Genomic DNA, 26,156 nt, shown 5'->3' with positions numbered 1-26,156 from the left:
CTAGGACACATTTCTCAATACTTAGGTCACTTTTGCAAAACTCTTCACACAATTCTCCTAACTGACTTTCAGCTTGGCAAAGCAGTTCATTTCACATTCAAAATGCACTACAACTACCAAAACACTTTATTCAGGTCTCAAATAAACTCATTCTTCCAGAACACTAGCAAAGGTTGACAACACACTTTGTCACCCACAAAACAATGAGCTAAAAAACACTAACAACATGTAGCATTACACGGTGTTTTCTTGTGTAAAATAAAGACACATCTCTGTTTATCATTGCAATATATATTGTTTATAACTGCAATATGTGTAACTGGAATGAATCAGACATGATGCAGAAATTATCAACATTTTATGTAATTTTTTTTTTTTTTTTAGTACTAAGTAATTCCAAAATACAAGAATTTGTATACACACCATCCACTGATACATATACAATAGTAATGCTAATCTACTGCATTTTTAGATTTGAAATATGTTTCAATAAAATATTGCTGTTGAATATTGCTGTCTTATTCAGTTTTGCATTATGTTATTGTTTTGAACATAAGTTTAACAGTTTTGAAAACAGTATGTAAGCACGTGCAAAATGTCCTGTACGTACAAAGATTTTTGGCAGTTGTTGTGTCTGAGTGAGAAAAGAATTCATGAAATTTGAGAGATGTAGTCACTGAATGCATTTTGTGCCAAAACAATGATAATTGATCCTCAGTTTAGCCCACATAGACTTCTGTTGTGCTCACTGTGTGAAGAGTTTTGCAAAAGTGACCTAAGTATTGAGAAATGTGTCCTAGCGTCTGTAAAAAACTGTAATGTTTTTTTTTTTTTTTTTTTTATTTACTGTCTTGTGGTCATTTCAGTATATTCTTGTGTAGAACTGCAAGATTACCAAACCACAAGTTTTGTTTTTTTGCTGATGTAGTTGAAGTTCTCTGGCTCTGACCTAGCTCTAAGACTTTATCCTTTTGTACAAGATGTTAAGTAGTTAGATGATATACTGTATATAGTAATTATTTAGCAATAAAATAAATATATAAACAAGTTTGGTGAACATACCAAAACACACACACACACACACACACACACACACACACACACACACACACACACACACACACACACACACACATGTTTGTTTTTGTGAATTGTGGGGACATTCCATAGACGTAATGGTTTTTATACTGTACAAACCGTACTTTCTATCACCCTACACCTTCCCTACACCTAAACCTAGCCCTCACAGGAGATTGTGCACACTTTTACTTACTCAAAAAAACTCATTGTGCATGATTTATAAGCCTGTTTCCTCATGGGGACCTGAGAAATGTCCCCACAAGGTCAAAATTTACTGGTATTGCTATCCTTGTGGGGACAATTGGTCCCCACAACATGATAAATACCAGGTACACACACACACACACACACACACATGTATTTTTTTGTATATTCTACAAACTTAGGTGTGATTTCTTTCGAGTATGTGTATGTTTTTTGAGTGTGTGTTTATGTATCTTTTTTCTTGCATAAACAATTACTATATACAGTGTATATAGTATTGACTAATGTGTGTATGATTTGAAAGCTTTGTTTGATTTTGAGTACAGGTGAAATGGTTTTTAAGGGATTGTTTGATTTTGCCAGAAGAATCATGGGTTCTGTAAAATTGGTTTGAACATTTGTATTTGTGTTTAAGGTTTTGAGAAAATGAGTGAAGGTTTCAAAAATGTGTTTTAGCAATTCAGAAAAACTAATTGTCATCAAAACTTTAGCCATAGTTTACATCAGAACATCCTTCCAGAGTACACTGTTATATTGACAACATGACTAACCGATTTGACTGTCTTATCCGTACACAATGACAAAAGGACTTGTCATTCTGATGGCACTGACATGTTCATTGACACATATATTTAATTTTGAGAGATGAGCTAAGGATTTTGAGCAAGAGACTGGCTTTTGCAGGTAATCCATGGTGTTTTGCTATTTGTACAAATTGTTTTGAGAAATGCACTTAAAGTTTTGCAAATTTCAATTCTGATCTGAGGAATGTACCAAAGCAACTGAGAAAAACTGTAATACAATTGGATGTAGCTGATGTGTTAGTCTTAAATCAAAAAAAAAAAGTACTGTAATGTAAACATGGACAATGTAACATTGCTGTGAATTCTGAATAACAGAGTGCGGTCATTCTTGATTTAAAAAGTAATTTAACAAAAGAAAAAAATGTATATGTAAAATTCTATCTAGTTTTGTTATGTAATTGTTTTATGAACGACAAAGTTTATTTTTTGGATGGCAACCTTTGCTAGTGTTATTATGAAAGAATGACTTGATTTGAGACATAATGTACAGTGTTTTGGTAGTTTTAGTGCATTCTGGATGTGAAATCTACTGTTGTGCCAAGTATAAAATTGGTAAGAAGAACCGTTTTGGAAAACTTAATTATAGGTATTGAAAAATGTGTCCTATATTGCAAAAAGCTGTTATACCACGGATGGATGGATAGATAATGAGAGAATGAGGAGAGGGTAGCATCTTCAGTTTCAGGTTTGTAATGCAGTGGTGTGTGAATTGATGACAGTGTTGATCAAGTACATCTTCCTTGCACCTTCAGCACTCATACATACCTATATAAGAGCTTTACGACCACTGAACGTCGCTGTGGGAACCAGGCACTTCTTACTGTACTCCTAGCAATGCTGTTAGATCCAAAATGACTTGGTCTCGTGAGACCAGAGTACGGATTCCAAAAAGTTAATATTTTGGCATTGGAAAAAGCGTAATGAGTTTATGTGCTTTGGCTACAGTATGTAGTTCTGGTGTGCATAAACAACCAAGCATGTCACTTCTGCAGGCTGCATCTTACTCTGTCAGATCAAGTGCCACTCTTTTCATAGCTTTTGCAGATTCTGAGACACTTTCTTGGTATTTTTCCTGCCCTTTATCTAGCAAGAACTCACTCATCACTAAATGAAAGCTTAACATGAAGACCTGATTATTTCGGGGGCCTTTTCACAAGTCAATTGTTTTTCAATTCCTGTGTTACTTCTGCTGTAGTAACTTATAGTAAAACAATAATTTAGTATTCCTCTTGTACCATTGTCCTCTTTTATGCTAAGAAATAAATCTCCTGACAGTTCTCTCTCAAGTGGTTGACTGTTGTCAGCATTAAGTCTGATGATTCAGCTATAAAACATTTTTAATTGTCAAGAAAATTACTTATCTTTTAACAGTTTTGGTTCAACATACTTACCGGTTGATCAAAACTTGCCTCAAAGTTACACCAGGATTTTTAATTTAGTTTTATTTAGTAACTTTCAGGAGGGTGCATTCATTTTAAAGACACTTTCTGAAACACTTGGTGTTTCTCCTGCTCTTTATCTAGCAAAAACTCAGTCATCTCATCTCTCCCCAAAACACTGTACATTATGTCTCAAATCAAATCATTCTTCCATAATAACACTAGCAAAGATTGCCGCCCAAAAATACACTTTGTCGTTCATAAAACAATTACATAATAACACTAATAATAGATAGAATTCACTCATCACTAAATTCACTCATCACTAAATGAAAGCTTAAAGTAAAGACCCGATTATTTCAGGGGCCTTTTCACAAGTCCATTGTTTTTGAATTTATGTGTTACTTTAGCTATTTTTTTTACACTTAAGGGGAGACACTGCAGGCAAAAACAGTTTTTTTATGCACCTGTCAAGTTTGAGATTTTGGGCATTTTGTTTTTTCATAAAGTGTTTTTTTCCGACTGGTGGAAAGAAAACATCCAAAAAAACACTGTTAAGTGTTTCTTTTATAGCACTTTATCCATTTGTGTCAGTAGATTTCAATTACAATACAGATTTTTAAGGCCGTTTTCTCAAAATTAGTCTTTTCTCATACACTGAGCCATAAATCTCCACTTACACACACACCAAACTTTACATTTTTATTCTTGTCTATGTCCTGAAGGTTTTTACTGAGAGATGTGTACATATATAATTTGCTTGATTTTATACATTTTATTCCCCAAAAAACTAAATAAAATAAAAAAATAAATAATTTTCTGCCTGTTCTAAGTATTTTCTGAATTATGGAGTCACAAAATGAGATACCCAAAATTCCTTCTGTAAAAACATTTGACTCTAATATGTCAAAAAAAATTAAACAAGAATTTTGAAACTGACTTTATCAAGTGTTTAGATTTTTGTAAATGTTGCAAATTAGCACATATTTCATTAAAGAATGCCTCATTTGCATATTTAAACCTAACATTTTTGAAAACGTGTAATATTTTTAATTTTTATTTTTTGCAATTATCAATGTAATCAATCAACTGAGTAAGTAAGGTGATAACTATTAGTTATTTTTTTACCTGCAGGGTCTCACCTTAAAACAATAATTTGGTATTCCTCTTGTACCATTGTCCTCTTTTATGCTAAGAAATAAATGTCCTGACCAGATAGCTCTCTCTTTGAAAGTGGTTTCATTGTTATCAGCATTAAGTCTGAGTATGATTCAGTGGGCTATATAACACTTTTAATTGTCAAGAAATTACTCATCTTCAACAGTTTTGGTTCAACATACTTACCTGTTGATCAAAACTTGCTTTAAAGTTACACCAGAATTTTTTTATATAGTTTTTAGTAACTTTCAGGAGGGTGCACTCATTTGTGCAACACAACATTTTAGTACTTTGATAAGAAAATTGTATTTTCCTGATTAATTGTAACATTCTTCTTTGGTAACTGATCAAGCAGACTTATTGGAGTATTACCTCTAAAGAACCCTAACATGTCTTCTAAGTAAAGAGTAATTGCTAAATTTGTTAAGATTCAGAGGGGGTGTACTCATTTATGCTGTGATAGATATTTTTTTATCCTAAAAAAGTCAGTATCTGTAGACCTATTAATCTTTTGTCTGTATGTCTTCTCATTTTAGCCTGCACCTAAATTTAATCTTAAGTGATGTTTCATCAATGACTTGAGGATGGGATAAGCTTAAAAATATTAACATAAAAAGGCGTAAAACACTCAGATGGGTCGCCATTAAAAAAATATTGCTTACTATTAAAAAGTCAGAGGAGGATGATTGGATAAGCATGACAGATCGAGAGAGTGTGTGGGTGGGTGTGAGAGAGAGATCAGAGGGGGATGGGGTTGCCCATTCATGTCACTGCGCCACTGAGGTCTACAAAGCCTCGGCGACATTACTGCACATCAGGATTTAAGTTAATCTGTCTCGGGCGTTGTGTGCGAGACTTTCCACACTCTGTGGGTCTTGATTAAAGACTGTAATCTGTCAACAGCTGGCACGTCGTGTAAAAACAGTTAAAACGTCTACCTTTCATGTTCAAGCTCAGGAAGCGCTATAAACAGATGCTGGTGCTGTGGAGAGCGCACACATGAAGCATGGACAGATAACCAGCGGGAGCTCAACCACTGCCAAGTTCCCACCCATCTCATGAGAGAGCACCAATACCCCCTTTTCTCGAAAAATAGCGGTCAATGAACGCAGTTCATCGACTTCACTTAAGGATTAGCCTGGCACGGACATTTATTTTGAGCAATTTCCAGTCACATTCTAGCCTGGCGTGTTATTCATCCGCCTGCGCAGTTCAACAAGAAGATCACAGACGGCAGATGTGAAACAGACCCGAGATTTATTGTGATGAAAGAGAAGCAACAAAATTGCCATGTATCGAGGCTTTATGTGGGAAGACGTGGTGTGCATCTCGGAAGTAACCGTAGCAACCGGAGAATCCTGAACACCCTGCATAGTTGCTTTACGTAGAAGCAATATTTCATCGCTGACGTCCCATTTTCAGCACCTTGGACAACGACGAGCACGCTTCACAGTGCGACAAGCTGAGGAAAAAAAGGGATAATCGACGAATATTTCTATATTTATCAATTCTTGTTCTTCTATATCTACATTTATCATCGCGAGGAAGACGTACTGTTAGTAAGTAACCAAGATTTTATGTGTATAACCTATATACGCTCATTTTTAAATCAAACGATCTTGATTTCAAAACGCTTTTCAAAGGTTCGCTCTTAGATAGCTAATAAAATGTGTCAATTGTACCGTTCACACGAGCACTTCGTTATAAAGATGCTATCTTGATTTACGACAGCTCGTTTTGTCTGAAGCGTGATGTTCTCATTTCCTCGTGTTGACCCACTAAACATTTTGAGGAGCTCGATGAATTATGATTTCACGACAGCTAAAGCTTGAATTTAATCATTTTGAAGTCAGCTAACAAATTCCAATTGGCACTAAAAGGGATTTTTCGTACAAATGGATATGAATGTGTTTACATTCTCGCCTTCCATTTTGAAGCTAAGATGGATGCTTTCGCATATTCTGCTGAATCTCGTGGTGAATCGCTAACCAGCGGTTCAGTTCAGTGAAAAGGAGAAATCTGTTAATACTAGTACGATTTTACATTCGTTTTTCTATACAGACGATACAACATATGTAGAAATTCATATATGTGAACCTGGACCACAAAACCAGTCATAAGGGTAAATTTTTTGAAACTGAGATTTATACACCATCTGAAGGTGAATAAATAAGCTTTCAATTGATGTGTGGTTTGTTAGGATAGGACAATATTTGGTTAAGATACAACTAGAATCTGGGCATGCAAAAAAATCGAAATATTGCGAAAATCACATTTAAAGTTGGCCAAATGAAGTTCTTAGCAATGCATATTACTAATCGAAAATGTGATATATTTACATAGGAAATTTACATGAATCTTCATGGAACATGATCTTTACTTAATATCCTAATGATTTTTGACATAAAAGAACAATCAATTGTTTGGACCCATACAATGTATTGTTGGCTATTGCTACAACTAGACCCGTGCTACCTATGACTGCTATATGTTTTGTACATTTGTGTACGTTCTGTTGAAGTGATGATGGTGGTTTCATCAAAATCATTGCTTATTTAGATCTGGAAACAGTATTGTGTCTTTAAACATTCATATTTATTTCTTTTATAGGCAGATTTCGTATCTAAAGACCCTGAAATAATCAAGGCAACATGGGAACTGTACTCTCAGTCTCCCCGAGCTACCGAAAGGCAGGCCTGTTTGATGAAATACCACCTCCTCTGGCACATTATACAGCTGTGCAGAACAGTAAAAACGCCAAGGACAAGACCCTGAAACGGCAGTCGCTCATCAACGTCCTGCCATGGAAGCGCATCGTGGCAGCTTCAGCCAAGAGGAAAGGTTCTAAGAAGTTGGCTTCTGGCGACAGTCAGGATGAAGAGACAGTGGGCAGCCTCAACAGCCAAAACCTAAAGAAGACCCAGTCCTGCGCCAACCTCTCTGGCTTCACCCAGGAGCCAGCCTTGAGCTCCATTCCCACCTCGAAAACCACTACCAATGTGGCCTCCACCGCGAAGAGGACCTCCATCACCGGATCGGTGGGCCAAGCGACCAACGCAGGCACACCCAAAAGAGTGATCGTGCAGGCTTCCACCAGCGAGCTCCTGAGGAGCCTGGGTGAGTTCCTGTGCCGGCGCTGCTACCGGTTGAAGCGTCTCTCCCCCGCCGATCCCGTTCTGTGGCTGCGCAGTGTGGATCGGTCCCTTCTCCTGCAGGGCTGGCAGGACCAGGGCTTCATCACCCCGGCTAACGTGGTCTTCCTCTACATGCTCTGCCGCGAGGTCATTTCGGCTGAGGTGTCCAGTGAGCGTGAGCTACAGGCCGAGCTGCTCACTTGCCTCTACCTGTCCTACTCCTACATGGGAAACGAGATTTCGTACCCGCTCAAGCCCTTCCTGGTGGAGACGGATAAGGATGCCTTCTGGAATCGCAGTCTGGCGATCATCAACCGCATGAGTAGCAAAATGCTCCAGCTTAACTCTGACCCGCACTACTTCACACAGGTTTTCGCTGACCTGAAAAACGAAAGTCAAAAGGAGGAAGAGAGCAGGCTGCTTATAGGCCTGGATCGATAAGTAAACAGAAAAAAAAAATGTGCATACAAAGTTTGTGCACAGAAAAAAAAAACATTGTTTCTTTTTACAAAAAAAACTTTAGTGTCATTATTAGTATTAAAAAGCTTCAGAGCATAGTTTTGAAGCTTATTTGTAGCAATGAATGCTAGATCGGCCATTCTAAGGAATAGTTCATCTACAAATTAAAATGTGACCGTGGACCACAAAACCAGCCATAGGGGTCAATTTTTTGAAATTGAGATAAATACATAATCTGAAGCTGAATAAATAAGCTTTCCATTGATGTATGGTTTGTTAGGATATGCCAATATTTGGCCGAGATACAACTATTTGAATTTCTGGAATCTGAGGGTGCAAAACAATCTAAATATTGAGAAAATCGCCTTTAAAAATGTCCAAATTTAGTTCTTAGCAATGCATATTACTAATCAAAAATTACATTTTGATATATTTACAGAAGGAAACTTACAAAATAGCTTCATAGAACATGATCTTTACTTAATATCCTAATGATTTTTGTCATAAAGAAAAATCGATAATATTGACCCATACAATGTATTGTTGGCTATTGCTAAAAATATACCTATGCTACTTACAACAGGTTTTGTGGTCCAGGAACACAAATTTGTACATTTTTACTCATCCTCAGGCCATCTAAGATAAAATCACAACAGATTCTGAGAAATTTAGCATTACGTCACTTGCTCACCAATGGATCCTCTGCAGTGAATGGGTGCCGTCAGAATTTGAGTCCAAACAGCTGATAAAAACTCCAGTTCATCAGTTAATGTCTCGTGAAGTAAAAAGCTGCATGTTTGTAATAAACAAATTAATAAGTAAGACTTCCATCTAAAATACGAGTCATCTATCTATATATTATTGCTTACTCTAGTGATCAGGAGAGAAACATGCACAGATAAAACACGATTTACAAGTGAAAGCTGTTCCAACCCATTCTAAACATAGATGTTGGTGGATTTTTGATGTGAATAGACAACAGGGAATGGACTTTTTCACTGGAGGAAGCGTTATTGTGGATTATGGACTCACATTTTGGCCAGAAGCGACAAAAAAAAGCCTTAATAATAGATTTGTATCTTACAAACATGCAGCTTTTCTCTTCACAAGACATGAATTGATAGATTGTAGACGTGTGGATTATTGTGATGTTTTTATCAGCTGTTTAAACTCTCATTCTGACGGCACCCATTCACTGCAGAGGATCCATTGATGATCAAGTGATGTAATTCTAAATATCTCTAAATCTGTTGTGATGAACAAACTACATCTCGAATAGCGAGGGTGAGTAAATATTAAGCAACTTTTCATTTTTGACTGAACTATTCCTTTAAGATCTGACCAAGATGCAGGACGACACCTTGCCAACAACAAGGTGTTCACTGACTGGTCGTGTGGCATTCCTGAGGTCAACGAATCAACTGCGGTATCTACCGTCCGTGCAGCATGTTGACCTTTCCAAGTGATTCCATCCATACACCAACATGAGCAGCAGTCTTTATGACTCCCAATAAAAATGCTTCTTGACTCACAATAAAGACTTGAACGGCGTTAATCGAAAAGCTCAGCTTGTGCTGTGTTCTTACAGCTTGCCGTGCTCGTGACAGAAAACGAGAGCCAAGTTAGCAACACATTCAAAATTATACAAACCAAAGACTCTAGTTTGACCTTCTGCGATTTCTACATTCACAAAAATCCTACAAGTGAAGTGATATACAAAGACCATGAACTGCTGCTCTTGCATGGCATCACGTTTTCAACAAGTTATGTTTGTTTAGCATATCTTAGTGGCCTTTAAAGAAGGCCTGGGTCTTAAACTGCTGCAGGTTCAAGGCCATTTGCCGAGGTGGTCTGTCCAAACATACATCAGTTGTTGTTGTTGTTAATGACATCGTAGATTAAGGAAATTTATGATGCTTTATGACCTAAAATGATGCACGATTTGTGATGAAGAAACGACCGCGACGCTTCCAACAGAACAGAATCTTTCACCTTGTCATCAATTTGTCAGCGTGAAAAGAACTGAAATGTCTAATAGGGAACAAACAAATGGAGAGGTAGATATTTTATGTATTTTCAACAGCAAGTACTGTATGTTCTTATACGGGTGTTAATGCATGCTTCTTTGACCAACCACACACTTTTTAAAAGATCTTTGTTTATGGTTTGATGGTCACAATTTTTGTATGAAGTTCATTTGGACGCCGTTCCAAAAATAACGTGCCATAAAAGTCAGCTAGAAGTACACTAAGTTTTTGTAGCCTTCTCATTAGGAAAGGAATATTTTTGAAGGAGCAAAGAAGAAGGCACATTATGGAAAGACTTGAGCAGGAGACATACAATGTCACAAATATTTTGTTTAAAAAAAAGAAGAATTGCTTATATTATTAGGAAATCACCATCGCTTGCGATCCATTATAAATCCAGAATACTATTTTCATAATTAAGCATACATAAAAACAAAACCCTAGTTATTTTGAATACACTAAAGCCCTATATCAAATACAAGAAACAGTGCAAAACATAATAGTGCAAGGGTCACATGCATAAATAACCATTGTTATTTAAATCAATAAAGGGTTAATTTACAGTTTTAAGTCAGCCTGTTAAAAGAAAGCACTTACAAAAATGATAAATGTTAATTTCCTCTGCATTTTAATCCTCTCTCGCATATCTGAGATTGAGTATTAACAAATATGAGAGCACAGTTGATTTGATTTTCCTTTCTATAATTTGATACACATTGTAATCCAGTGTTAGTAGATGGGTTGCTGATGAAATTATGTAATCAGTAATCATCCTGAGAACGAGGTGCACTCGTTCCTGTGAACGAGAGATTTTCACAAGCATTTTTTAGATACATTGTTCGATCACTATCCAAGCTTCAGTATGTGACTTGAGGACAAGCGCAGTTTTTTGTTTGAGGTGATAAAGGAGGGACTTCAAAGCAGTTCACAGGTGTAATATTAACATTTGCAAAGGGTCTTAAAAGGCCTCTATAATAGTACAGCAGCTTTTCAATATGCAAATGATGAGATATTGATGACATGTAAGATACTAAGATGAATTACCTGTAGCACACAAAAACTGATCAAATCAACTCAGATGGCAGGTTGTCTGTGACCTGATTGCACTACGTTCAGCAATATGCACATTTGAAGTTTTAAAGATCAATGACAGACAAAAGCTAACAGACCATGGTCTTTAAATCCATTTATTTGTCTTTTGTCACTTCAACATGGCTATTTACATATTTCTGATCATTTGCTAATAGTGCTTTTACATTTATGCCCTATATTTTGTGTCTGGCCTCATTCTGGTAAAACACTTATGGTGCTATTAATGCAGATATCACATTTTACTCATAACAAGACCGTTCGCATTGGTTAGCTGAATGTAATGAAGTTTTGTACATATAGGGCAAGAAAAATGGCTCCATTGGTTGAACGGGATACTGGATGTGATGATAACAGTGGAGAAAGGCCATTAATTACAGCAACTCTGTTCTTGTCATAGATAATGAAAGAGGCAAAATTGTGTTTTATACAATATTTGTGGTTTATGTAACATTCTTCAACAGAAAAAAACTGTATAGCAACAAAAGACTGAAATATGATTTTCTCTTTTCTTTATGTTTCACGTTGTGTGAACTTTGTTGATCAAAACAAAACAAAAATTAGATGTAACTAATATATTTAAAGAAGCAATCTGTTACAGTATATGGGTGTGTATGAATGTGAGTTTGTGCAATGACTTTGGTCAACTCTTCTATCTACTTTATATAAAAATGTGCATTTGCAAGCAAAAACATTGATTATGTGTCTTGTTTTTTTCTGTTTTGTATACAAATGGCTTTCAAAATTTTATACACACCTTGCAGAATCTGCAAAATGTTAATTATTTTTACCAAGATATATATTATATATTATATATTTTTAATATTTTTCTTCTATATTTTCATCTTCTATTAATTCAGCTTCACCATACATTACACATTTAAGACATAAGCACATGCACCTCATTGCATTGACTAGTAAGGAGAGGCAACTGCAGTATTACGTAACTCCACATGGGTACACATCACAATGCGGCACACTGCCATCTCCTGGAGAACATTTCACAGATTGAATAAAGAAGCTTGGGCTTTTGTATCAGTGTGTATTTTTGTGTATGACGCTTTCAACGGCGCCTCCGTTCTGCTACCTGTCATCTTTCACCCGTTAGAAATGAAACAGGAGTTCGCGGTTATAGCATATGTAAGACGGCCTTAAATGTATTCCAGTCACTTAAATACATATAAACTGGTAAATATGTACAGCAAGGTTTATAGATTCCTCTTTGGCTTACCTGTAAGCACCAAGTACTGTTGACACATTGTGAACAAGTTAATGGTTACTTTTTACAAACGGGTTTCCCAAAAAAAGAAAGTTTCCCTTCCAGTCATTGATCAGCAAACAGATAGTCTCACCCCACAGTGTTGCAGTGTCGGTATAGGCTTTGGACTTATGTCACGGTTTGTCCAGTTACCCAGAACCAGCACAACCATATTGGCGATACTCGGATGTAAACAACAGCAGTGATTGCACGTTTAATGTACAACTAAATATGTCTAAACCATGGAAAAAACGTGTGGAAGCTTTTAACTCATACAGATAAGGACTTGGTTAGCAAACTAAAGTTAAGAGGTGCTAAAGGTATGTACAAACAGTACTAATTAAGATATTAGCCGAAAATTTCACATAATATTTCATCTCCCTGGCGAAAAAAAAAAACAGCTAGAAACAGCCTGGTCAACCACCCTGCTGAAAAAATAGCAATAGCATATGCTGGTTAGGTATGTTTTGGTCAGTGGCGCCTCCAGGATTTTTTTCATAGGGTGGCCGAAAGGGGCCAGTAAAAATGTTAGGGTGGCACAAAACAAATTTTTTTTTTTTTTTTTTTTTTTGCATGCCTAAGTCTAACTGAAGACAATAATTTTTGGCTTTGCCGTTATTTCTGGTATAAGTTATAGGCTTCAAAACGTCAGTATTATTCTCTTTATAGAGCAAAATAGTAAAAAAGTCGCTTTGCAATTCAACTGCAAGAAGTATCATGTTTATTTGGAGTGCAAATTCATTTCAAATGAGATTAAAAAAAAAAAAGCATAGATGTTTAATCTGCATATTCATCAAAATAGACACAAGCTTAATACAAGTGCAGCCCAAGCCCGATGGGTAGCATCGAGCGTGCCTGCAGCGCAGTTTGAAGAGTTGCGCGATCATGAGCGCGCAGTAGCCAAAAGCACCGGCAAAAGTAATTACCATGAATGTGTTGGGGGAAATAGTAAGGAAATATATAAAAAAAAAAAAAAATCTGACGATCCTGACACGCCATTACCTCATTAGACTCGCCTTAAAGAATTACGTCTTTAAGGATTTCATAGCCTAATTAAAGATTTTGCTTTCGGTTTCGGTTCATCATTGTGAAACGCTCCTGTTCAAGACCAAGACGGCAGAAGCGCATCCTGTATGTTTTCTTTTTTATATTATAAACTCACAAAGTTTTGTTGATATTGTGAGTGCACACAAATAAACGTAGACCCTTCACAGCTCCGAATTACTCTTACCTTTATGAGCAAAAATTATGCCATATTTTAAGTTGTTTCCAGTGCAAGTGATCGCTGGTGCCTCCAAGTCCTGTAAGCCCGCTTTAGCTTTGACTTTCCACACAAACGATTGGATATGGGTCTAACAGCGCACATTTATATAGGTTAAACATTTAAACTAACATATATAATATGCTTGAACTGTTTAATGTCTAAAGATTTTATTTCAGGCAAGTCGTGGTCATTTGAGAAGCTAAATTGATCAAACATAGGCTATGATCTACTCGCTGGTCGTTTTAAAAATCAAAAACTTACATTTAACGAACAAAAAATGCTCCAAACGCTTTTCTAAATTAACTTAATATAATAACGAAACGAAATATAATCACTTTGCCATTGCATACAAAACTGAACTATTTATGTATGCTTCGCGGTGCGGCTGCGCTTGTGAGTGCTCGAAGTCGCCGCAACTCATGTGAAGAGGGGGAGGGGTTGAGAGCGTATTCTACAGTAGCCTACACATCATACACAGGCCCGGTTCTACGGGGGTGCTTGAGGGTGCTAAGCACCCTCAAACGAAATCAATAGCACCCTCAGTTAAAGCTGTAATAATGTCATTTTATTGCAGATTTAGATAACAATCCAGTGAGTAATCATTAAAAAAAAACATTTATTTTTCTGCTGTAAGCATTAAAACAATGCCCTACCATATTGTAACGCATCAAAGCAGTCAATTAGAGCGTTGCATTTCAGCCTCGGCCGACTAGCCCGACTTTTTTACACCTCTAGTTGCTGGGCTTCAGGCCAATTTTCACGTCAAAGTTCAGAAGCGGACGGGCACCGGTTTTATCTGTTTTAGGTTTCTCCTTATTTTAATATTTTAGACATCCATAAATTATGGTGAAGAAAAAAATGCCGCGCTGGTGGAAACAACAGGAGACTTCACTTTCGGTTTCACTTTCGAGACCGGGCACGGACGGCAGCGCAGCTGGAACAGATCCGCGCTCAAGCACACAATATGCTGAAAATTGCCACAAAGGTAAATAAATAACACTGAATGTGCCGGGCCGGAAAGAGTAAAGCTTATTTAAATTATATATTAATAAACTAGTGTATTCTGAGTCAGTGTAACAAAAATCCTTTTTGGACACGCCTTTAAAGAGAAATTTATCTTTTCGGATTACATAATGAGAGAGTTTTTGTTTTCTATTTGTTTTATTTCATTAAGTAATAATTTAAAACTATTTTATACGGTTTTTTTTAAGTGCACACAAATAAAAGTACACCCTTTACAGTACCGAATGATGTATTAACCTACTCTTACCTTTGTGAGCAAAATGACAGATCATTTTAAATTGCTTCCACTGAAAAAAATGCACTGGCGCCCATGTCCTGCGTCTTCAGCTTCCACTCTCTGCACAAACTATTGGATATGCGCCTAATACCGCACATTTATCTCTAGGTTTAACGTTTAAACTAACATTGTTTTATACTTGAATTATTTCATATCTATAGATTTTATGCAAATCGTGATGATTTGAGTAGGCAAACTGATCAAATTAACAGACTGATCAGTCTACCGCTGGGCGCTGTTCCTTAAAAATAATAATAATAAAATAAAATAAAAACTTATATTTTACGAACAAAAATGCTCCAAACGTTTTTTTTCTAAATTAAGTTAATAAAAAAACGAAAGTATAATCAATTTGCCATTACATACAAAAATGAAGTATTTTGATTTTAAAATAGCAACGCGCGCCATCAGTGTCGCGCCCTAATGTCGACTATGATGGTATAATGTTAGAGCACCCTCATTAATTTAGGAAGCACCCTCAGTGATTTAGTTCTGGAACCGGGCCTGATCATACAAGTTTATTATATTTACTTGTGTTTGTCAACGTCCGTGTTAATTTATAAAATAAAATTATATTTCTAAAAAACTCCACTCTTTCTGGTTGGGGTGGCCAATGGGGTGGCCAGTGTCATTTTAGGGGTGGCCGCGTGGCCCTTTGCTGGTTCATGCTTGCCGTTTGCTGGTTAATGCTGGTCCTTTGCTGGTTTATGCTGGTCCTTTGCTGGTTAATGCTGGTCCTTTGCTGGTTTATGCTGGTCCTTTGCTGGTTTATGCTGGCCCTTTGCTGGTTAATGCTGGTCCTTTGCTGGTTAATGCTGGTCCTTTGCTGGTTTATGCTGGTCCTTTGCTGGTTCATGCTTGCCCTTTGCTGGTTAATGCTGGTCCTTTGCTGGTTAATGCTGGTCCTTTGCTGGTTAATGCTGGTCCTTTGCTGGTTTATGCTGGTCCTTTGCTGGTTAATGCTGATCCTTTGCTGGTTTATGCTGGTCCTTTGCTGGTTAATGCTTGTCCTTTGCTGGTTTATGCTGGCACTTTGCTGGTTAATGCTGGTCCTTTGCTGGCCTTTTGCTGGTCCTTTGCTGGTTAATGCTGGTCCTTTGCTGGTTTATGCTGGCCCTTTGCTGGTTAATGCTGGTCCTTTGCTGGTTTATGCTGGTCCTTTGCTGGTTAATGCTGGTCCTTTGCTGGTTTATACTGGCCCTTTGCTGGTTAATGCTGGTCCTTTGCTGGTTTATGCTGGTCCTTTGCTGGTTAATGCTGGTCCTTTGCTGGTTTATACTGGCCCTTTGCTGGTTAATGCTGGTCCTTTGCTGGTTAATGCTGGTCCTTTGCTGGTTTATGCTGGTCCTTTGCTGGTTAATGCTTGTCCTTTGCTGGTTTATGCTGGTCCTTTGCTGGTTAATGATTGTCCTTTGCTGGTTTATGCTGGCACTTTGCTGGTTAATGCTGGTCCTTTGCTGGTTTATGCTGGCCTTTTGCTGGTTTATGCTGGTCCTTTGCTGGTTAATGCTGGTCCTTTGCTGGTTTATGCTGGTCCTTTGCTGGTTTATGCTGGTCCTTTGCTGGTTTATGCTGGCCTTTTGCTGGTTTATGCTGGTCCTTTGCTGGTTTATGCTGGTCCTTTGCTGGTTTATGCTGGTCCTTTGCTGGTTAATGCTGGTCCTTTGCTGGTTTATGCTGGTCCTTTGCTGGTTTATGCTGGTCCTTTGCTGGTTTATGCTGGTCCTTTGCTGGTTAATGCTGGTCCTTTGCTGGTTAATGCTTGTCCTTTGCTGGTTTATGCTGGCCTTTTGCTGGTTTATGCTGGTCCTTTGCTGGTTAATGCTGGTCCTTTGCTGGTTTATGCTGGCCCTTTGCTGGTTAATGCTGGTCCTTTGCTGGTTTATGCTGGTCCTTTGCTGGTTAATGCTGGTCCTTTGCTGGTTTATGCTGGCCCTTTGCTGGTTAATGCTGGTCCTTTGCTGGTTAATGCTGGTCCTTTGCTGGTTTATGCTGGCCCTTTGCTGGTTTATGCTGGCACTTTGCTGGTTAATGCTGGTCCTTTGCTGGTTTATGCTGGCCTTTTGCTGGTTTATGCTGGTCCTTTGCTGGTTAATGCTGGTCCTTTGCTGGTTTATGCTGGTCCTTTGCTGGTTTATGCTGGTCCTTTGCTGGTTTATGCTGGCCTTTTGCTGGTTTATGCTGGTCCTTTGCTGGTTTATGCTGGTCCTTTGCTGGTTTATGCTGGTCCTTTGCTGGTTAATGCTGGTCCTTTGCTGGTTTATGCTGGTCCTTTGCTGGTTTATGCTGGTCCTTTGCTGGTTAATGCTGGTCCTTTGCTGGTTAATGCTTGTCCTTTGCTGGTTTATGCTGGCCTTTTTCTGGTTTATGCTGGTCCTTTGCTGGTTAATGCTGGTCCTTTGCTGGTTTATGCTGGCCCTTTGCTGGTTAATGCTGGTCCTTTGCTGGTTTATGCTGGTCCTTTGCTGGTTAATGCTGGTCCTTTGCTGGTTTATGCTGGCCCTTTGCTGGTTAATGCTGGTCCTTTGCTGGTTAATGCTGGTCCTTTGCTGGTTTATGCTGGCCCTTTGCTGGTTTATGCTGGTCCTTTGCTGGTTAATGCTGGTCCTTTGCTGGTTTATGCTGGTCCTTTGCTGGTTTATGCTGGTCCTTTGCTGGTTTATGCTGGTCGTTTGCTGGTTAATGCAGGTCCTTTGCTGGTTAATGCTTGTCCTTTGCTGGTTTATGCTGGCACTTTGCTGGTTAATGCTGGTCCTTTGCTGGTTTATGCTGGCCTTTTGCTGGTTTATGCTGGTCCTTTGCTGGTTAATGCTGGTCCTTTGCTGGTTTATGCTGGCCCTTTGCTGGTTAATGCTGGTCCTTTGCTGGTTTATGCTGGTCCTTTGCTAGTTAATGCTGGTCCTTTGCTGGTTTATGCTGGCCCTTTGCTGGTTAATGCTGGTCCTTTGCTGGTTAATGCTGGTCCTTTGCTGGTTTATGCTGGTCCTTTGCTGGTTTATGCTGGTCCTTTGCTGGTTAATGCTGGTCCTTTGCTGGTTTATGCTGGTCCTTTGCTGGTTTATGCTGGCCCTTTGCTGGTTGATGCTGGTCCTTTGCTGGTTAATGCTGGTCCTTTGCTTTTTTATGCTGGTCCTTTGCTGGTTTATGCTGGTCCTTTGCTGGTTAATGCTGGTCCTTTGCTGGTTTATGCTGGTCCTTTGCTGGTTAATGCTTGTCCTTTGCTGGTTTATGCTGGCACTTTGCTGGTTAATGCTGGTCCTTTGCTGGTTTATGCTGGTCCTTTGCTGGTTAATGCTGGTCCTTTGCTGGTTTATGCTGGCCCTTTGCTGGTTAATGCTGGTCCTTTGCTGGTTAATGCTGGTCCTTTGCTGGTTTATGCTGGCCCTTTGCTGGTTTATGCTGGTCCTTTGCTGGTTAATGCTGGTCCTTTGCTGGTTTATGCTGGTCCTTTGCTGGTTTATGCTGGTCCTTTGCTGGTTTATGCTGGTCGTTTGCTGGTTAATGCAGGTCCTTTGCTGGTTAATGCTTGTCCTTTGCTGGTTTATGCTGGCACTTTGCTGGTTAATGCTGGTCCTTTGCTGGTTTATGCTGGCCTTTTGCTGGTTTATGCTGGTCCTTTGCTGGTTAATGCTGGTCCTTTGCTGGTTTATGCTGGCCCTTTGCTGGTTAATGCTGGTCCTTTGCTGGTTTATGCTGGTCCTTTGCTAGTTAATGCTGGTCCTTTGCTGGTTTATGCTGGCCCTTTGCTGGTTAATGCTGGTCCTTTGCTGGTTTATGCTGGTCCTTTGCTGGTTTATGCTGGTCCTTTGCTGGTTAATGCTGGTCCTTTGCTGGTTTATGCTGGTCCTTTGCTGGTTTATGCTGGCCCTTTGCTGGTTGATGCTGGTCCTTTGCTGGTTAATGCTGGTCCTTTGCTTTTTTATGCTGGTCCTTTGCTGGTTTATGCTGGTCCTTTGCTGGTTAATGCTGGTCCTTTGCTGGTTTATGCTGGTCCTTTGCTGGTTAATGCTTGTCCTTTGCTGGTTTATGCTGGCACTTTGCTGGTTAATGCTGGTCCTTTGCTGGTTTATGCTGGCACTTTGCTGGTTTATGCTGGCCCTTTGCTGGTTTATGCTGGCACTTTGCTGGTTTATGCTGGCCCTTTGCTGGTTTATGCTGGCACTTTGCTGGTTAATGCTGGTCCTTTGCTGGTTTATGCTGGCACTTTGCTGGTTTATGCTGGCCCTTTGCTGGTTTATGCTGGCACTTTGCTGGTTTATGCTGGCCCTTTGCTGGTTTATGCTGGCACTTTGCTGGTTTATGCTGGCCCTTTGCTGGTTTATGCTGGCACTTTGCTGGTTAATGCTGGTCCTTTGCTGGTTTATGCTGGCACTTTGCTGGTTTATGCTGGCCCTTTGCTGGTTTATGCTGGCACTTTGCTGGTTAATGCTGGTCGTTTGCTGGTTAATGCTGGTCGTTTGCTAGTTTATGCTGGTCCTTTGCTGGTTTATGCTGGTCCATTGCTGGTTAATGCTGGTCCTTAGTTGGTTTATGCTGGTCCATTGCTGGTTTATGCTGGACAGCATAAACCAGCAATGGACCAGCATAAACCAGCAAAGGTCAGGTCAGGCTGGGAGACAAGCCTGACCAGCCTGACCATGCTGGGAGACCAGCTAAAACCAGCTAAGACCAGCCAACCAGCCTAGGCTGGTTTTGGCAGTTTTTTCAGCAGGGCTGACTGGAAATGATAAGAACAAACACAAATGTTGTCAAGATTCTTGCCCTGGAAATCCTGGTTTAGTTTGGCCAACCACAAACGCCTTTTGTTCCCCACAAATCCTTGATTTGTTATAACTTCTGACAGTCTATAGTACTTCAGATGTTTTCCCTGGTCCGACCGATTAGTACAGCCCAAAACATGATAATAATTGACCATTTTAGGCAGCAATAATCAGCTAAATTTGCGAGTTCTGTTCTGTTCAGTGGCATTGTTTATGTTCAGTGCTGCCAATATGGCCGACTGATGACACTTTGTGAAAACACTCTATAGTTAACTAAAACTTTTTTAGTAACTGTAACTGAAATACAGCTAAAATAAAGCATAAATTATACATATGATAACCTAAACTTAAAATGTAAATAAGAAATATTACCTTGTTAATGAACTGAAATAAGCTGAAGTACTACAATTACTAAAACTAAAAGTGAAATAAACATAAATCAAAGCTATTAAAAAAACTTTTACAAATAATTAAATCACTAAATCAGAAACTAAAACTAAAAAAAACTAAAAACGTTTCTTAAAATTTAGGTTAGGTATCTGTTCTGTGTCTGATTGGTCCTTAAAAAGGCCTATCACTTTTTAATATAAGTAATATTACAAAATTTGCTTCAAAATGAGATTTTAAATTGTAGATCTCATATTACTTTACTTTGTTTTCAGACAGCTTGTTATTGCACTCAATGTCAAAAACAATACATTAATAAAGATTATTAAATAAAATATTAAAGAAATATGATCAAATATCAGAATTCACATTAGTCAATGAGAAATCGTCACCTTAGAATTATAAGGTTCTATCTGACATTTTTGTCAAAATTGAGTTGTTCACATATTCTTATTCTTTGACAACTTATTTACATTATTTGATGTTTCTTTTGTAAGCTGTGTACATTTTGGGCCCATTTTTAGAAAACAAAATTGGTTCTATCTACAGAAGTCTATGGAATGCAAAATCTTTGAAGCTCAATATCTCGAAAGTGCTCAGAATGCAGATAGAACCTTATAATTCAAAGGTGACGAAAACTGACTTCAGTTCACTTTCATTTATTGACATTACTGCTCTGAGTCTAACCATATATCAGCTATCACTGTCAAACAATGTAAGTAGGTGTATAAGCATGCAAGCTACACTGAAGTACACTGAAGTATTATGACAGGTTGACCAAGTCTTTGTAAGCAGAATACCCATTTCAAATCATGGGCACTGTAAGCCAGCTGTTAAAACAACCAGCTGTTCCTGAATATTCCTACCATGTGCACACTGCAGAACACAGACGGAGCTGCAGCCACATCAAAGAGATACACAACAGACTGTCATAGAGCAATAACTGTCACAGCAGACACAGCACAGCCACTGCACACACTACACTGGACATATGGTCAACTTTGAAAGCAATAATAGTAATAATAATAATAATACATGTTTGCATGTTATAACAGCATTTTATTATGAAATAAAAATTATGTTTATATAATATGGATGTATGTAAAAAAAATGAAATAAAAAATACATCCAAAAAATTGAATCCACTGTTAAAGGCTGTTAAACATTGTTGACCGGTTTCTGTATAATGCATTGAGTGGCCAGCAGGTGGCACCCAAACTGCACGTGTTCAGCAGCCATTGCCTCAAATCAAATGAAAGACTTCACATTTATCTGCAGTGTTTTCCTCACGCTAGTAGACAAGGTATGCCTAAAATAATCAGTATGACTTAACATATCTCTTTGCTAGAATGTAATATAGCTGTATAATGAACCTTCATTGCCAAATCTGCCTCAGTTTAAAAATCGATGACACTGCATTTACATTTGTCTATTTGGTGTGAGTGAGACAGATAACGTTACAGTCTCTGAAAAGACGCCTATTGCATAAAGAGATGCTTTTGAAGAGATTTATGAAAAACCGAGTCCTCGTAATGAAAGAATATTACTCATTATTACTCAGTGCTGTAGTCAGTTTTGAATTATTGAACCGGTAAATTACTAGAGGAAAATGTGTGTCGCTGCAGAAGACTTTAGGGCTCGGTAATATTGTCTGTAATTAACATTTTCTAATTATTCTGTCCTGATTATTCTGTTAGTATCTTCTAGTAACTTCGGTTATTAAAATGAACATGCTAAACGATTGGTATAATTGTCCTTTTCAGTCACGACAGACACACACAAAATAATATTACTGATCCAACAGCACTAGATTATTAAGAGGAAACAGATGAGGTGTAAAAGAGATGAAAATGAGGAAGTCGTTTTCATAGTGCACTCAGGCTGTGGTTTGTCTCTCTGAGCTCTCACAGTTGTTTATTCAACTTTTGCCTGACAGTAATTTAGAGACAGACTGAGATCGATATCAGAAAACCTTGGATGTGACACACTCTGTCTGCGCTTTTTCCACAAACAAACGGCATCCTTCATCACTGCACTCAACTTGTACTTTGATTTTCTTTTGTTTCTGTCAGAATGATGAAATGTTAAAACATCACTGAAAGTTGGCTAGATTAAGCCATAGCAAAGTTTAATTGTATTGTCATTTAAGAAATGACAAACTCAATTCATCAAACATTTATGAGAATGTCATATAAATCTTTTGCTTTATTCTGATGCTATTGCTTGATCTAGCCACTCTGAATGTGTCCTGTATAAATCTGATTAATCCTCCTTTATTAAGATATGATACGTTTTCTTACTATGGTTAACATTTTTATGGCCTGCTGTTACTGTCAGTTTCATCTCCATGAATTACCACTCATAACACAAGCTCATGAAAACAATAAAACACTTAAATAAACCAATGAACAATACCTTGCCATTTGGGCAGTTAAAGAGATAGTTCACCCAAAAATGAAAATTACCCCATGATTTACTCACGCTCAAGCCATGCTAGATGTATATGACTTTCTTCTGTCAGATGAATACAATCAGAGTTATAGTTAAAAATGTCCTGGTTCTTCCAAGCTTTATAATGGCAGTGAATGGCTGATTTTGAAGCAAAATAAAGTGCATCCATCCATCATAAAAAGTACTCCACATAGCTGAAGGAGCTTAATAAAGGCCTTCTAAAGGGAAGTGATGTGTTTGTGTAAGAAAAATATCCATATTTAAAACTAACTAAACCATAATCTCCAGCTTCCGCTAAATGTCCCATGTGTGTTCACGAGAGAGTCTCGTTCCAGTGGATGACATAAGACTTTGGCCATGTACACACTGCAAGTTTCAGGAGTGACAACCGCATTTAAATCCCGTAAATTATCGCTCCATGTTTGTACGGAACACCAGTCACTCCTGCATTTGTAACCATAAAAACATTTTGGAATCTTGCGGGATGGAATAAGAATTTAGCTGTTTGGTATCTGCAATTTTTTGGCTAAAGACTCTTTTTGTTCGTAGATTTTAACTAAAATACCACTGGTAAACATGCTGTGTTTTGTTTATGCTCGGGAGGCTGCTTTAGAGAGCACTGTCTTGCAGTGTCCTCATATTAAGTGCTATTAGGCATGTTGTTTGGTCTTAGCTCATAAAGCTAGGCACTTTATGGAGTTAATAAAGTGGTCTGTTGTGGGTATGACTGAGATATATTTTTTTAGCATTATAAAACTTAAAGCATTTGAGTGTTTTAATGTTTTTTGTGCTTGTTCTTGTTTGTAGTTTTTTTTTCTATGAAGATCTGGCTGACACTTTACTGCAGGGCTTGTGAGCGCAACTAGCCCCGTGTTTGGTTTGGTTCGGTTTCGTACGCATTGCGTAGAATTTCTGTAAATGCGGTTGTCACTCCCATATTGTAGTGAATTATGTGTGTACAGAACGCGATTAAGTAGTAAAAGGTGAACTGACAACGGAATTTAGCTGCAGTGTGTAAGTGGCCATAGACATAGCATAAACCCAGGTGAGAAGTGATGAATGCGGAAGCAGAAGAGAGAGAAAAACGAAACACTGGTCATGAAGTAGTACAAAATGAGGATTTGTAAAGAAAAATGTTGGAGGATTTCAATAGGTTTCAAGGTTTTTTCTTTGCTGTAAACAAAACTTGGTTCTTGCGAGACATCATCTGTTGGAACGCCACTCTTTCGTGAACGCACGCGCGATTTTCTTACAAAAACGCTTTGCTTCACTTCAGGGGGTCTTCATTAACTGCCTGGAGGCTAGTGGAGTAATTTTTAAGACGGCTGGATACACTTGATTTTGCTTCAAAATCTCAACAGCCATTCACTGCCATTATAAAACCAGGACTTTTTTTATATAACTTTGATTGTATTCGTCTGAAAGAACAGAGTCATATACACCTAGTATGGCTTGATGGTGAGTAAATCATGGGGTAATTTTAATCTCTTAAATGTGTTCAAAGTATTTAGGCCCTATCTTATAAAATAATAATAAGCAGTACAATCTTACAATCTAGCTCTGCATTCATCTCAACATGACAACAAAAACATTTAGTAAAAGTAGATACAATATCTGAGATTTACACTCGAGACCAGACCAGACCAGACTCAAAAATATCAGTACACATCTGACATGCACAAAAGCATGCTGGCAACTGCTATGCGATCTCGCATGTTGGGACAAGTGAGTAAATCAAGCAGCTTTACATGGCATGTTCTGATTCTAATCGCTGACTGTGTATCCCGAGGACACCCATCAAGAAAGAAAAACCCGCTGAGTCTAATTACTGTGTGTCGACATGGTGAGGTGTTACATTTTAGTGAGGTTAACAGACAGAGGTTTTCACATGCACACTTAATGTGGAGTGTTTTTCACACATGACAAAATATTGTGAATAATTATAGCAGGAAACCCCCTCCCCTTTTTTACTTGTTAGTGTTTGCATTACACAACTCTCTGGAACACTCAATTCTGATTAGTCAATTGAGCATTCGCAAAGACCCGCCCTCCTTTGTTACTATTGCTATGTTCGACAAACCATGGTGATCGCGGAGCAAAGAGGAAACTAACAACGTGCCAACAGACAAAACAAAGCAGGTTACTTTTGATATGAAAGTCACAGTTTTTGAATTTTTTCTTTTTTTTTTCTTTTTTTTTTTTATAAAGAGCGAAGTGGGAGAGAGATGTTGGTGCACTGTCCACAAGGCCATCGGCGGTGACTAATTTTGTAATTTAAAAAAAAATTCTAACAATAAATACCATTTTGTGGCTCTTTAATGTGTCGTGACAGATCGCTGTAGTGCCTCAGTTCAAGTGGCACATGAACCGATCATCTGTTCCTTATTACTAGTTATAGCATGAAATAAACATGAATGAACATCAGAAGATGTTTAGTTTAAACTGCAGAAAGACATCAATACACACCATTTTTTAAGTTCCAAGTCCACCAAAGTTAATCGACTCTCCTGTCTGGTTTGTTTGTTGGACAAAATGGTAGATTCGGCATTATGATTGTTCAGTACACCTGTCAATCAAACTCCTGGCAAAGGGTAAATTGCCACATTTAACAGTCTGATATTTTCTTAAAATTCACCACCATCCTTCAACCGCTGTGAATCCATCCTCTCATTTGAGTAATTGAAACCGACTCTGCTTTCATATCTCTGCTATCACTCACTGTGTTCCTGAAGTCCTCATCCTGATGCTCTAATCACTTCTAAGGGTTTGCCCTCCAGAATGAGAGCTTTGAAGGGTGCAGGGGACCAAAAAAAATGTTCCTTGGTCATCTTTCCAAGCCAATTAAGCAGGGTCTGTCTTCACACAACTAAATCTGCGCAAAGAATCACAGGAGCTAAGTGTCCATCAGTCATACCCTTCAAAATCATTCTTTCCGAAGGGCACTTTGAGGTGCACTCCAGTTTGAAACAACCCTTCCAAATGACGGCCATGATTTATCCCATTTAAATGAAAGGACACTGGCTGTTTCCGAAACTGAAAAGTGCTGCTTTCGGAGGACAAATATCAAAGTAGGAAGGCACCAAGGCACTTTCGATTCCAATATTAGTTTTACTTCCTGCATCCCGAGATACCTTTATCTGGTCGATTTTTGAAGGCAGCATTGATGTATCCTTCTTAGAAAATAATGCACACCCGAGGTGGTGATGCTGTTACATCTCAGGTGTTCATTCAACAGACTGACGTCAATTATTCTGCTTATACTACGGTTACCGCACCTCAAGACATCGACCAGCTGATATATTTCAAGGCGTTTGTCTGGTTTTTGTCCTTAAAGTCCCCCTGAAATCAAAATTAAAGTTTTTTGGCTTTTAGTATGAATATATTAACCTTAAGATTATCTATAAGCTAGTGTGCTTCAAAGCAATGACAAAATTTGCGTTTACAAGATATGAGCATTCAAAACTTACAGTCTCGTCACTTCCGCCAATATGAATCAAGGATTTGGATGATATCACCGTGCACTTCAGTTTCTAATCAAACGTTCTGTCCAATCACATGCTCTCTAGAGTCCGTAGTGTCCCGCCCCCTACACAGAGACGCAATACACGGAGCAGATCATATG

General features: G+C 38.3%; 1 protein-coding gene across 1 annotated transcript; it reads left to right on the top strand.

Moving 5' to 3' along the window:
* The first annotated feature begins 5,216 nt into the window (after positions 1-5,216).
* cdk5r1a (cyclin dependent kinase 5, regulatory subunit 1a (p35)) lies at positions 5,217-11,810 on the top strand. The gene is made up of 2 exons (XM_073839587.1): positions 5,217-5,964; positions 7,016-11,810. Exon 2 carries the CDS (start codon positions 7,057-7,059, stop codon positions 7,978-7,980), a length of 924 nt encoding a protein of 307 aa, XP_073695688.1. The 5' UTR covers positions 5,217-5,964; positions 7,016-7,056; the 3' UTR covers positions 7,981-11,810.
* The last annotated feature ends 14,346 nt before the right edge of the window (positions 11,811-26,156 follow it).

The sequence above is a fragment of the Garra rufa genome, chromosome 1 (assembly GCF_049309525.1).
Source record: "Garra rufa chromosome 1, GarRuf1.0, whole genome shotgun sequence".
Lineage (NCBI taxonomy): Eukaryota > Metazoa > Chordata > Actinopteri > Cypriniformes > Cyprinidae > Garra > Garra rufa.
This window is presented reverse-complemented; position numbering and strand designations above follow the sequence as displayed.